General features: G+C 39.9%; 1 protein-coding gene across 1 annotated transcript in view; it reads left to right on the forward strand.

Annotated features, from left to right (window-relative positions):
• The window catches only part of KCNH5 (potassium voltage-gated channel subfamily H member 5), a 153911-nt gene that overhangs the window by 101466 nt on the left and 38802 nt on the right, over positions 1-13643 (forward strand). Inside the window, exon 9 of the mRNA XM_015865668.2 lies at positions 6021-6273. Coding sequence (XP_015721154.1) covers positions 6021-6273 — 253 coding nt within the window. The remainder of the gene's footprint in view (positions 1-6020; positions 6274-13643) is intronic.

A 13643-nucleotide genomic window follows, 5' to 3' on the forward strand; every position in this document is an offset into this window, starting at 1 on the left:
TTTGTGCCAAAAGTTGTCTATCTAAACAACATTGTGACTTGAGAGGTTCTTTGATATTAGCTATATTATTTCTGTTGTTCATTTTTCTTTCTGTCACCTAAAAAAGCATAACTGTAATGTTGAGTTCCCTGTACTCTGCTATCTTCTGCCTCATCAGAAAGTCGTGATTGTGCTTGTGATGGAGATTATTGCAAAACCTAACTCAACAAAACCTTTAACTGCACTGAAATTTAGACAAGTCCATTTCTTTTGCCCATCAGTGGATGTTTTTAGTGTGGCTCTTGCTATGTTTTCCTGTGTGTTAGACAACTCAACATGCTCTGTACTGAAGAACCAGTTCAGTTCTTACAGCAAATTGTGATACTTCTTATCCTTCTGCAGTTTTCCAGACCTCTAACCAGATCCTGTTATGTTTGACAATACTGAATTTAATGTACTGTAGAGATCTGCATATAATTTAATGTCTCTAATGTGTCAGATAAAATGTGGTTAGTTTTGGTATTATACTACTAAACTTAACCATTGTGATCACTATTTCAGGTTATATATCATTAGTAAGAAAACAATTCAAGCTCTAGACTAGCATACAAGACTTGATTTTTCAGATCTGAGTATTTAAATCCAAGTGACTTTGGGATTTAGGCAGTTAATTTAAAATGAAACACACTGTTGCTACTTAGACTTAGTTCTTAGTGCCAAGATACTCAGTGACGTATTACGGATTACCCTAATGCATGCAGGGTTAATGACTGCTCAGTTCCATACATCACCTTTGAACTACTTCCAAAATTATCTACTTATTACAGGAAAATGCTCTGTGATTTGCTTATCAGCTGTTTTCTTCCTCTCTTTGGCTCCAGACCAGTGCAAAAGGTAACCCTTCTTTCTTGGTCTGCAAAAGAATTCAACACTCAAATGAGCCAAAACCTTCTAAAAATCTGAATAATTTGGTCAGGTGCTTAGAAGGTTGTGTGTTTTGGAAAGATCTGACCTCATTTACTGCCAGATATGTCTGAAAGCCCAGAGTGGCTTTCCGATCTGGACTATGGCAGGTTAGAAGCCCTAGGAGTTTATTATTGAAGCTGACATTACTGAAGATCTCCAATACTTGTTGCAGTTATTCATTTAAAAACCAGTCCTTGTTATTCCTCTGTTAAGACTGTCTAAGCTCTTCATTTGAACGTTAATCAATATATTCTCCAGTACAGCCCTGAGAAAGTGAGAATTTTTGTGCTGAAAGAGAATTACAAAGAGATACCATTTGTAATTTACTGGCCTCTGTCCTCTTTGTTAACAAGTCTTAACAGATTCTGTAATGTTTGCTAAGCCATCCCATGGTGTTTTCTAGCTGGCAAAGATATTTTTTTTATAGTACTTAAACCCTTCCTAAAAGCTATTATTTGGACACATTCTTTATCTGTACAGTTTTTGTTTCAATTCACTGGCTTCTCTTTGAGTTCTTTATAATCTCTGCTCCCTGTAGAGGCCTTTGAACTGTGCAAGGGGCTTATCTTAAACTGCCTGAGCATGTCAAGGAGATGGATGGGAGAGGAAAAAAAATCAGATTGAATCTCCTTGGGAATTTTATTTCCCCCTTTCCAGATCTTAAGTGGAAAAGATAGCAAAGCATTTTTTGCCAATTCCCTGTGAGTCTTCAGGAGCATTTCCCAGTCTCTAGCAGCAACCATGAGCTTTTCACTTAGTGCCTGTGTTTTGGATGTGCTGTAGGGTGTTCTAGTGACTATGTCAATGCTGAATCCCTGCGCTGAGTAGGCTTTGCTTTGTGTCAGCTGAGTGCCAGGAAGCAGAGAGTGCTTAGGGCAGAGCTCAGCAATTGCTGTATGCTGACTTTGGAAAGCTTGAATTTCCTGCAAAAAGAAGGTAGGTGATAAATGTTAGTCTATGCTTTACTTTCTCTTCTCTCAGCTTTGTAGTGGTTCAGATCTTTGTGGATACATGTGCACTATTCACGTGTGGCATGGATCCCGGCTTCTTCTGGTTAGAAATGCCACTTGCACAGTCAGGTTTTCCTCTGGGGAGGCTTCAGTTTTCTCCTCCAGTTTTGTATCGAAACTGTCAGTTTCCATTTTATTTTTTTAATGATGTTTGGATGACTGTGAAGTCTGTGGCTACAGATTTGTTATGGAGCAACTTCTGTAGCAGCACAAGCATCAGGTCCCTGGGGGCAGCTGCTCTAAGTTGTGTGTTCCAAAGCCATCAGTTAGTAAAGCATTGCAGTCAGCAACCTTAATATCCTGCCTTACTTATAAACTGCAGATTTCACCGAGAAAGGTCTTGAATCCTCTATGGAAATTTCCTCTTCAAAAGCTTGTCTTGGTAGTTTCTAGATATACTGCTGAAACAAGGATTCAAACATATGTCCTGGCTGAACTTTCACTCTTCTAACAAAAGTGCTGAAGGCATTTCGCTAAAAGTGAAATGACTAATTGAGCTTTACAGGTTATCTTCTTCCTTTAACTGAATTTCTTTTTACATCCATGTAAGTGCATTTGTACAACCATAGGACCCATCTACAACTGCAGTGCTGTTCCTTTGTATCCTTTTAGCTGCATGCTACCTTGAAAATGCTGATGTCTCAGGTAAGAACCTTTCACAAGAGGAATGTCTAATTCTTGTGTTACCAATAAAGGATCTTTTTCAGTAGTTCTCAAGCTGAGGTGCTCATTTTATCATTTTCTACTTTTATTGTGGAAACAGGAAAATTACTCCCACTCTGTGTCACCAGCAACCCCTTTTTACAGTATAGCTGAAAGTGATATCAGGGAAAATGAGTTTCTTTGAGACTCCTCCTGAATTCCTGATGTTGGTATTCGTAAACACAAGAACTGTTGCTGCAAAGTCAGCTTGGAGCTCACGAAGACTTGTCCTTGCAGCATACACTAAACAAACACCTTGATATTAAGATTGTCTCTGCTCTTTTACTTCCCTCCTCCCTCCCTCCCCCCACATTTGTCTTGATGAGTCAAAGTCTCTTTAACAAATCTTCCAATATGAAGTATTTCTTTCAGTTTTGTCATCTATTTCATTCTCTGATCTCAGTACTAGCAGAGTAGCAGGCTATAAAACTGAAGCAAAGAATATTAATCCCTGGCTAACTCTTGGATCATGACTCATTTACCGTTGTACTTGTTGATAAATTATATCTCCATATATCTCCATGCAGTAATATGTCATTAGGAGAACCACTTTATCACGGCATCAGCAAATTCCTGCATTATGCTAAGACTGGCTTTTTGTGTGCAGTGGTATTTTTTTCTGGCTCCTTATTTGACAAAGTGTGATGGTAGATATGTTTGTTTTGACTACAAAAAGAGTGATGCTTTGAGCTCTCACATTTAATAACCTGTATGTAACTCTGTATTTGTGAGGAAGCACTATGCTTCTTTGCATCCAATTTGCTTTCATTTTGACCAGCTCAGTTCATTAACCCTTCAAAAGACGAAGGGATCCTAGAATGTACCTGAGTCTTACAGTAACATCTTCTGCAACAGTTTAATTGATTTTGGATGCATTTAAGGCATCGTTCAACCATTGTTCGTGCAGTTTGGAGGCTTAAAAGATAGAATTGGGAAATCAAAATCGTTTGTGAATACGCACATTTTTCATAAGGACAGTGTTGGCGAATTCACAGCTCGTGGCCTTGTTAAGTAAAAAGCAGTTACATTGGTGGAAGCATTAGAGACATGAAAAGTTCATAACAATGATTTGGACCCAACAGGAGATAAAAATGTTAAAAATCATCAATCATGATGCCAAAGAAAGCAGAATTTTTCATGCTGTTATTACTGAGAAGAAAGGTGGCATGTTTCTGTTTTGAAATAAAGTCAAGCTTCCTATGTGATTCAGAAGTATCCAAATGTATTTTTTTAAAACTAGAAAAATAAAGGCGTTTTCATATTTCTATTGTTAAATGAGATCATTCAGATGAGTGTGAATTTGTAAAACTGACATTTGCTCCTCATAAAATTATGGAAGAAGTGATACAGAATATGTTCACTAGTGATTCAGACAATATTATTAATGATGCAAATGATTGTTTATGGAGAATATGTCTTGTCAGATATGTTTATTATTAATTTTTATGATAAAACAGACTTATGGTTTTTGAACCTGTTCTGTACAACACTTTGGTATAGAAAAATAGCATTAAGCGTAATTAACCTAGTCTCTATCAAATCAAATACAAATTAATTACCTGCTTTGTCTGGGAGGGTTGTTATAAGTGAGACAGGGAAGTTTCCAAGGAGATGCTGTGCATGTTAGGCACGAGAAGCATCATCTTTCTTGTTTATTCAAGTTGAGACTGAGAGTATCCGCAATCATATTTTATAAACACCAAGATGTGGAAGAGATTTCTGATGATTGCAGGTCTTTTATCAGAGCAAGATGATGAGAACCACTGGCTATTAGATGAAAGCCAAACAAAACACATTTCAGAAACAGCATGTTTTAGAAGAGAGTTGTCCATTGGTAAAACTTACCTATATAATTTGGAAGCATTGAATCAAGGCCTTCTGGACTATAATTTTACCAGGTATTTTGGGACTGATAAGAAAAGTATGAGTGAGCTGACCCATAATGGAAGAGGTTAGTACATATGGTTGCATAACCCCTTGTAGACTGGGAAAGTGTACGTCTGTGTACAAACTTGCTGTCATCGTACAGAGAATAAGAGAATGAACTTGAATTTCAGCCTTTTACATTCATTATTTGTTTGATGGCAAAACTCTTTGATCTGTTGAGGAAAGAAAGGAACTAGAGTTTATTAATCAAACTAGAAAATCATCTTTATTGTTTTCCCATTCTATGCTTTTTGATCTTTTAGCAATACTTTACAGTAACTTTTTTTATACCTCTTCTGTATGAGACAAAAATGAAAGTCATGACTTTACTTCTGAATTAATATGACCATTTGCCTCTAAGTCGATTCAGGGTTTCCAGAGTCTCCCTCTGTTTGCTAATTTTCAGTGGTAGTCAGCACATTGACCCAATGTCCCTTTCTCACCAACTGTCTGCAGAGCAAACTGCCAGATTAATTCCATACAATGAGGAATTAGTAAGTGCTATTGATCTGCATTCTTCTTTACATGACTCTTACAGGGTGCTCTTCATCTTCCTTTTTCCATTATTTATCCTAGCAAAGCATATCAAGGTTTTGTATGTTTCCCAGTGCAATTAGCTTCCACTCAGAAAGAGATGTGCATTTCAGAATTGTAGGGTTGCTGGTGTGTTTAGGAGGATGTGCAAATATAAAACATTTTACATGCCTAATAACACCCGCAGGTTTTCATTTATTTTACTGTTTCAATAGGGAAAACTATTGAAGGTAAGGACTTAATAAAAGGCCTTATTTAATTGATCTGCAGTAAATACATCTTCACCTTTGCTGGGCAGTTTTCATTCACCTTTGCTTTACATTTCATAAGGTTTCCTAGTACTTTCTTTTTGCTCTAATCTCAAACTCTTGGGTTTTCTAGCCTGTAAGCCCTCCAGGGCAGGTTATTTACTATATGTCTATACAGTGCTGAAACGAAACCCTAGGTGTGTTTGGATACGTGTTGGTAAGTGGTCATCTACATCAACACTTCTGAAGATTAGGTTTCCAGATGTAACTAAATCTGTTGGTTTGGACTATGAGTGGTCTGCCTTTGCATATCTTTAAGCTTCTTCAGCTCTGACTGTCCATCCTGTGCTCCCACAGGGGCTGAGCAATAGCAGTGGGCGGATGGTCTAGGAACCAGGTATGGAAGAACAGAGACAAAGCAGTGTCACCTGTCTCTGCAAGTGTGAAAGGGTAACAGAATAGCACCACCCTTTCACTTGTGTTTCTTGAAGCAATAGATGGGTAGAAAATTAATGCTACCTCATTTCAAGATAAAACTCCCACCAGAAGCTTAAGATCCACCCAGGAGAAACTACCAATTCACTTATTTCATAAAGCGCACGCTGCCGCACAGCCACGTTCCCAGCTGATTATTTTTTGTCTTTCTTTCATTCAGGTTCTCTCGATTTGCCCAAAGGACATGAGAGCAGATATCTGTGTGCACCTAAACCGAAAGGTTTTTAATGAGCACCCTGCCTTCCGGCTGGCCAGCGATGGCTGCCTGCGAGCCCTGGCCGTGGAGTTTCAGACGATCCATTGTGCCCCGGGGGACCTCATCTATCACGCTGGGGAGAGTGTTGATGCTCTTTGCTTTGTGGTCTCAGGATCCCTAGAAGTCATCCAGGACGACGAGGTGGTGGCTATTTTAGGTACTGTGATCTCTACTGACGCGGTGGTACTTGGGATACATTTGACATCTGTGTAGGTTTGAATATTTGCTACTCTTGCCTTACACCAGCTGAGACTACGGGAGGTTAGTGTTTGTCATAAGATAAGGATGCTAGTTCTCAAGTGGTATCGTTCTAGGAGCAAACCCTTCATCTTTTATTCCATCGAGAATGCTTGTTTTGCCTACTATGGTTTGCTGGTCACAGTTAACAGTGTCCCTAAGCAGAAGAGAATGGCATCTTTTAAACAGTCTGCTAGAGGAAATGCACATTGTTTTATATCTGTCTCTCAGGAGGATTTCCACATTAACCTTTGCACTGGGCTTTCCATTTGTCTGTATTCTAGCCAAGAATAATGCCTTCAAACAGTACCTTTGAAGAAGCAAAATTGTTGTTCTTACTGAAGTGGCTCTTCAGAAAAGAAACCATTTGGTGTGTCTGTGTGGAGAGATAGGGATGCACCGTATATTCCAGCTTGAATTCATGAGAAATTTGAGTACTGGGGGAGCTCCCTGTTAGTCCCCCCACCATTCCTCTGGAATGTCTGGTTTGCCAGCAGTAGATGGGAAAAAGCCAAATGCAGAATCCCCAGCAAACTTTTGTGGGATTGGGAGTTTTGTATCAAAAGGTGGAATTGAGTGGCCAGCGTCCAGTGCTGAGACAGGACTCGTCCTCAGAGGCATAACAGTATGGATGAACAATGGATGGCTCTCCTGGGAAAGGGTCCATCTTGACTGTTCATAATAGACCTGTTTATTGTAGAACTCATCTCTATTTAGTGTTACGTGTTTGGCTTCTCTTAAACTGGAGATGTGGCTCTCTGAAGGCAAACATAAGTGCTAGTCCTTTGCTACGGGACTGCTCATGTCACTGAACTTCTGTGCTGCTGCTTTCATGCAAGGGCAGACCCAGAGGGCACCATGGGTCTCTTTTGTGCCTCATGGGGGTGATTGCTGGGAAACAAGGGTCATGATGGCACTGGAAAGTTGTGCCAGCATCTGGAAAGAGGGCAGATATGGAGATCAGCACTGGTTGTGTATGGAGAATATGTGCTCAGGGTATGCACGTCAAATGCTCTTTTCAACTAGCTGCTGCTTTTTGTACTCTATAATATGCTGAGGTTTTTTAACAAGAGAGATTTGATGTAAGAATGAATTTGTTTCCATATTCAGATGTGAAGTCATGGTGAAAGCTCCTAAGTCTGTAATTTCCTTAGCAAAATACTCCTTGTACTTCAGCCTGCTGGGCCATCTCGCTTTTATTATTAATTTCAGTGATAAAAGGATCTCTTATGTTTGCCCACAGCTATTTAAAAAAAGAAAAGCTTTAAGAGTAAGTGGCAGTATTTAACCAAACAAAATGGTTTTCAGGGTCCTACACTCAAACAAACAATAAATATATAATTTACTGAACTGTAAGCCATCACTAAGTGGATTACATGCAAAACTTTATTGCATTTACTAATGAATATTGTGCTTGGTATAACAGTGAGAACTTCTTGTTTCCTACTTGTATGTGCTGTAAATCCAGTACCTATCTTATTCTCCATTTGGCTAGGGAGCCCTTTAACCGTATCTAGCTATAGTGAATTATCTTTAATTACCAAAAGTGACTTTGATTCTGTCATGGCTGCTGACAGGCAATCCGTGAACTCTGAGCTATGTTCATTGTGTACTGTGGGGACTGGTAGAATGCTTAAATCTGACTTAGAGTGAGATAAACTGCTTATTTTAATCATAGGCACGCTGAGAAGTTTTCTTTTGCTCTGACAGATTATTTAACAGAATAGTGTACTGAGTAATTATGAGATGCCGTATCCTAAAAATTCACTTGTGGAAGGAAATCTCTTTCAGATGTAGCTATGGAGACATTTAGAGTGACAGCAATTGCCCCTGAAATTAACGACTGTGTATCAGGCAGCAGAAAAGAAAATCTGTTTTAATCTCTTCTCCCCCAAGAAGTTAAAGCACAAGGGAAATGATACCACTTGAGGTTAAGACCAGGTTTAAAAACCTCTTCCAAACATGAGAAGATCTGCATAGATTACTTGGAATACTCCAAGTAGGTGTCTTCACACTTAGGGAGTTATACTACCCATCTGTCCATCCTCCTCATCCCCCAGCAGAAATTTGTATTGAAATTGGGTAAGCTTCCTTCAGAACCTGGTCCTTACTGTATTCTAATGTAGGAGCAGGAGAATAGTTGGACACTTTGTAGAGCTTCCTTCCTGTGCTTCATAAGGAACTGGTATTGTGCAGTTACTGTTTTAATAGTGTTTTTCATCCAAGTGTTGTAGTGTTATTTGCATTGCAGAGAGAAGGGGTTGGTGGTTTCTTTTTGCTGTGCTCGCCTGTAGAGAGGAGTTTTAAAGTCTTTGTAGAAAAATCAATCAGGAGGATACATCAAAACAGATAAAAAATGTGCATCTTTTGTCCCTCGCATTCATTCATGCTTCTCTCCAAAGATCGAGGCTTTGTCCTCCCTTGGATCCCAGCATAAATTGCTTCTCAGTGTGCTTCTTTTCTTTTTTCCATCTTCTTTGATTGCAACTCCCTCCCTTGCAGCCATGGTAAGCTGGTGTGGTCAGCCTCCCTTCTTGCTCAAATGGGGTCCTTCATGAGCTCTAAAAGATAGAGAAAATGTATAGTAGCAGCTTTGCTGGCTCTAAGGCCCTGGCCTTGGCATATCTTGTGCTTGAAAACTGGTGAAACCCAATGATTGACCAGTCAACTTTACATCATTATGTTTTCATTCTCCCCTGATTCCACTGTGTTATCATTTGTGTGTAATTAAATGCCCAGCTACTTCAGTAATCACTATTACAAAAGTTGGTAGAGTAAGAAAATGAACCCAATTGAGCCTAGAGATCTGCTGCTTATAGGGCTCATTAATGAAGATACCCAGGTGCCCAATTAGGTGTCTCCTCATTAGGTGTTTCCCTCATTAGGTGTCTTTCTTGGGAACAGCCTTCTGCCTTTCTCAAGCACCGACCACTGCTCTGGCAGGGTGAGCACTGTGCTCAGAGCTGGAGTTAAGGGGAGCTGCTTTGCTGGAGAAAACCAGATCCAGTCATTTTAACATATCTCATATGCACTTGCCAGGATAATGGAGAAGGGCAAACAGTCTTGTCTCTAATTAACCACACTTTCCTAGTGAGAGAGGTGACCCTGAGAAGCCACATCCATAATTGTCCACCATCTCTAGCAGCAGTAAACAGCCAATCTGCCACTGTTCTGTGCGGGGAGATGTTCCCAGCAGAAATGTCTCAGGAAAGACTTAGGGTGTGTGAAGTCCTCTAATGGAACGAGGCATCTGCTAGCAGAGGGCACTGAGCAGCTCACCCTACCGCAATTAACCTGAATTTGCTCCTGGTGAGGAGTTCTGTGTAAGGGGCAATGCTAGCCCAGTGCCTGCAAGCTGATGTGCAGCTCCCACTATTAGCACAGCTGAGTCTGTGAATAGTGCAGTAACTTAAACCAGGCAGATTGATCAGCGAGGCTTGGAGGAATCCTTTTGCCAATGAAAAAATGACTTACCATGTTCAAGTGTTGATTGTAGGAATTGATTAAAACTATTGCTCAACCTGTGTAGTGATGGAAATATATTGAGCAGTGAATTCCTGGCTGGGGGCTGCTGCTAAACAGATTCAATTTTGATAGACAAGCCAGGATGAATATAAATTTAATAGCTTGTGTTTCAGCCACACTTAGGATCCTGATCCCGTTTGTATTCAGTTGAGTTCTCTATCTTCATGTGTTGCATGTTAATTCTCAGCATATTCTGCATACGGTTCCAGTGCAACAGTGTTGTTTACTGGATTTATTCTTCTTGGACAACCCAGGCTCCATCGCTCTATTCCACACACATTAGTAATTCAGAACTTGGGGTCCACACATCAGCACTCAGCTGGGTGTGTGCTTCATGCAGGACAAGACTGACCATGAGTGATAAAGTATATGGTGTGAAAAACTCAGTCCAGTCCCATCTCATAGTGTTGGTACCTAATTCTGTGATTTTAATTAACGTGGTTGCAGCTTGAGTCACCTCTCATTTGGAAGGAAGGGAGGAAATTTGTCCTTACCTAAAATGGGCTCAATATTATGTAATGAATATATTTTTTAAGTGAAGTAAAATAAGTCAAGCTGGTTTTGAGAGTTTCCTCAGCTTTATAATGTGCACCTGGTAGCAATCTACAAAGCAGCAGTTCTGTAATGTGCTACCAGGTGCACATTATTACCTACGTCCTATTGCATCTGTAGGATAACTCCATTTTGTTGCAGTGAGTTAATGCTCTAAATTAACTAATAGGCAAATGATTCAGAAAGGAAAGCTTTTTGGCCAGCAGCACTGCAATAATTAAGGTGATATGGGCTGTTTTTTTCAAGTGCTGAACCTGAAATTATTTTGTACTGTGCTCAAAGGAGTATTGATCTGAGATGTGGTGTGATGTGCAGCTTTGCCCTGTGCAGCTCTTCTTCAACGTATTCCCTGGAATGAGTCCTATCTTACAGGTCTGGGTTAACACGCATAGTACCGTGTAAGATTTATTCCTACTGTTACTTGTTCAAAGGTGTTATTAGCTCTTACTGACAGAGTTAGAGGGAGTGTTCAATTTTTCACATCATTTCAGAAGTTTAAAATATTTCTGTCTCTGTCTGTACCACAGTTAACTATAATATGAAGCATCAATCTTAATTTAGTGCCAGCTGGTGTGCTGTAGATGCAATCTGCAGCCTCCATTGTCAGAAAGATTCCTTCCACTGAATTGAGATGTTTTTGCATTAGACCTGCATGCTTCACTGCCAAACCCAGGAGCTCCAAAGTCTTGGCAGTGCAAGAAAAAAAATTATTTTGCAATCATAGGATATATTTCTTTTAAATCAGATGAACAGTCTGAGCCAATCTGATTTGCCTTATGAGCATTGAAGGTGGTGGATATGGTCATGCTTTCAAGCTTATTTCTTCAGTCAGGAAGGATGGATTCTTGTTCAAGTATCAAATCCAAGTGGAGATTTCCTATCGTGGGGAGCTGGGGCTTCTTAAAAAAACAAAGAGGAGACTTGTGTGAGAGATGGGGGCCATTAACCCATCACTGACAGGAGTGTATCGACCTTTCCCTTTTCTTGCAGCAGTCCTGACTGCTGGATGAAGGGTACGTTTATTTTGTGTATATAGGTGCAGATGGTGAAGGTTGCACTGTACTTAATAATGTAAAGTGCCTTTGCCAGCATGGACTTGAATCATGGGCACAGTCTCTTAATAATCGTTCTTTGCTTGCTATTTTGACAATCTTTTGAGTGCTAGAAGTGCTCTTTTCTCCATTCAGCTTACTCAGTGACTGCAGAACTGTGGGCTGCTGCAAGTAACTGGATATTCATGCCTTCCTCATCACATCTTCATCAGCTTGGGATGTGTCTGTCTGACAGTCAGAGGTTTCACTGCAGATGTATAGGCACAGACAGGTGTGTGTGTATGAATATATGTACCAGCAGCGATGTAATTATGGCTGCAGGGACTTGGTATTTGTTTCCTGACCTCCATTTCTGTGCACCTGCCATCATTTCATGGCTGTTGGTGCCTGAGCAAATTAGGTGAATGTTTTCTGTGTATAATGCAGTTTTACTGATTCTGGAACAGAATTGGTCTGTATTGCTTCTGCTGTTCATAAGTAACAGACGATTTAAGTGTATCCTGATGGAAAGCCTACATTATTCATCATTTCTGGCTTTTGCTTGTGTGACTGATGGGTCTTTGGAGATGTTTTAAAACAGGGAGTAGTGTGGCTGGCCTATTAGCTAGGAGTGTACTGCATATATTTTCCAAATTTGCTCCTGTCTGCAAGAGGTATTGCCTTAAGGAGAAATCTTTGCCCCTTTCATTTGTTTTGCCTCTCAGTGCAGGTTTCCATCAGGAATGTATTCCCACTGCCCATCCAGGCTTTCACCCAGAAGCTCTATCAAGTTATCATTCCTACCGATACATTTTTTAGCTTGATTTCTGTCTGAAGAAAATAAATATTGCCATTTTGTAGCTACATAGGAATTCTGAGAGGATGTTTAATGAGAATCTTTCCTCTCTGTGAATTCAAGGACTTCTTCATTCCCTTTTCCAGCACCTGGGGAGTTTCATATAGCTTTACCTGTGATGTCCAAGCATGAGCTACTGTCTCACAAGCTGGAAAGTCAGTCCATGGTGTAAGGTGTTAGACAACATCATTCCCCTGCTTCTGTGTGGCAGTTATCCATAATACGAAATGATAACATACAGAAATATAATTATCAACGATATAGTTCCATATTGTCCAATTTTCTCTGTATATGCAGGGATGCGTGTGTATGTTTAATGTATGGACGTATACGTAGGTCACTCCACAAGTAATGCCTTCTGTTTATTTCCATTGACAATACAACATACTGAAAGAGCACAATGACACTATTTGATAGGGCAAATTCTCAGCTACAGTAAATTCTTTTTCAACACAGTCACCAATATTAGCTATGCATTTTAACCGGTGATGAACGAGAGCCTGCATGCTGTGTTTGTAACAATCTGCACCAGCGGAGGTGAGTTCTGAGTAGCTGGGGTTTAAAACCTACCAGGTATATTTTTAATTATGATTCTAAGAAAGAGGGAAAAAATCCCATTAGTTACACTTTGTAAAATGTAACTTGAATGAATAATTACTGCTCTCCACTCGGTGAGCTGCAGTTAACAGGGATGAAGTATAGCGCATTAATCTCTGTATTTATGAGGAAGTGTGCATTGTATTGGAGAATCTGCTTGGGTCTTTTCGTGCAGTACTTTGTTCTTAACTTGTTCACAAAGACCAAATGGGACTTGGGAAGCTGTGGGGAAAACATCGAATTCAAAAAGTCATAATTGCTTCTAAGATTCTGTACTTTCTGAAGTATACTTTCTTAAAGGAAGATTTGGGCCTCTTATAGTCACTTCCTGCGAAACAGTGAGTGCTGGCAGCAGACAAATGCCATCTTTACCTTTTAAGTTGTCTCTCCAAGTAACCACTTCCCCATTTAAGTGCACTGATTGCTGACCCATGAAGGAGTGCAGAGATTCAGTTTATCTTCTCTGCCTCATTCCGAGGAACGCGGTGTCGTTCCTGCCTCACTGAACTGCAGAAGATGAGGAGATCTCGGTTTTATGAATGGTGATTTTATCTGTCTGTGATTTGGAAACGTTCTGTCGCACAGTTTCTGAGTCAGCATCCACTGCTTTTTCAGCTTGAATTATTTATATATTACGTTAAATATAGGGAAAAAAAACCACCAATAAAAAAACCATTTTGCTCACATTTCAGCAGGAAAATCATACTGGTCCCCGTTACTGAATTATGT

This window comes from Coturnix japonica, chromosome 5, assembly GCF_001577835.2.
Source record: "Coturnix japonica isolate 7356 chromosome 5, Coturnix japonica 2.1, whole genome shotgun sequence".
Taxonomy (NCBI): domain Eukaryota; kingdom Metazoa; phylum Chordata; class Aves; order Galliformes; family Phasianidae; genus Coturnix; species Coturnix japonica.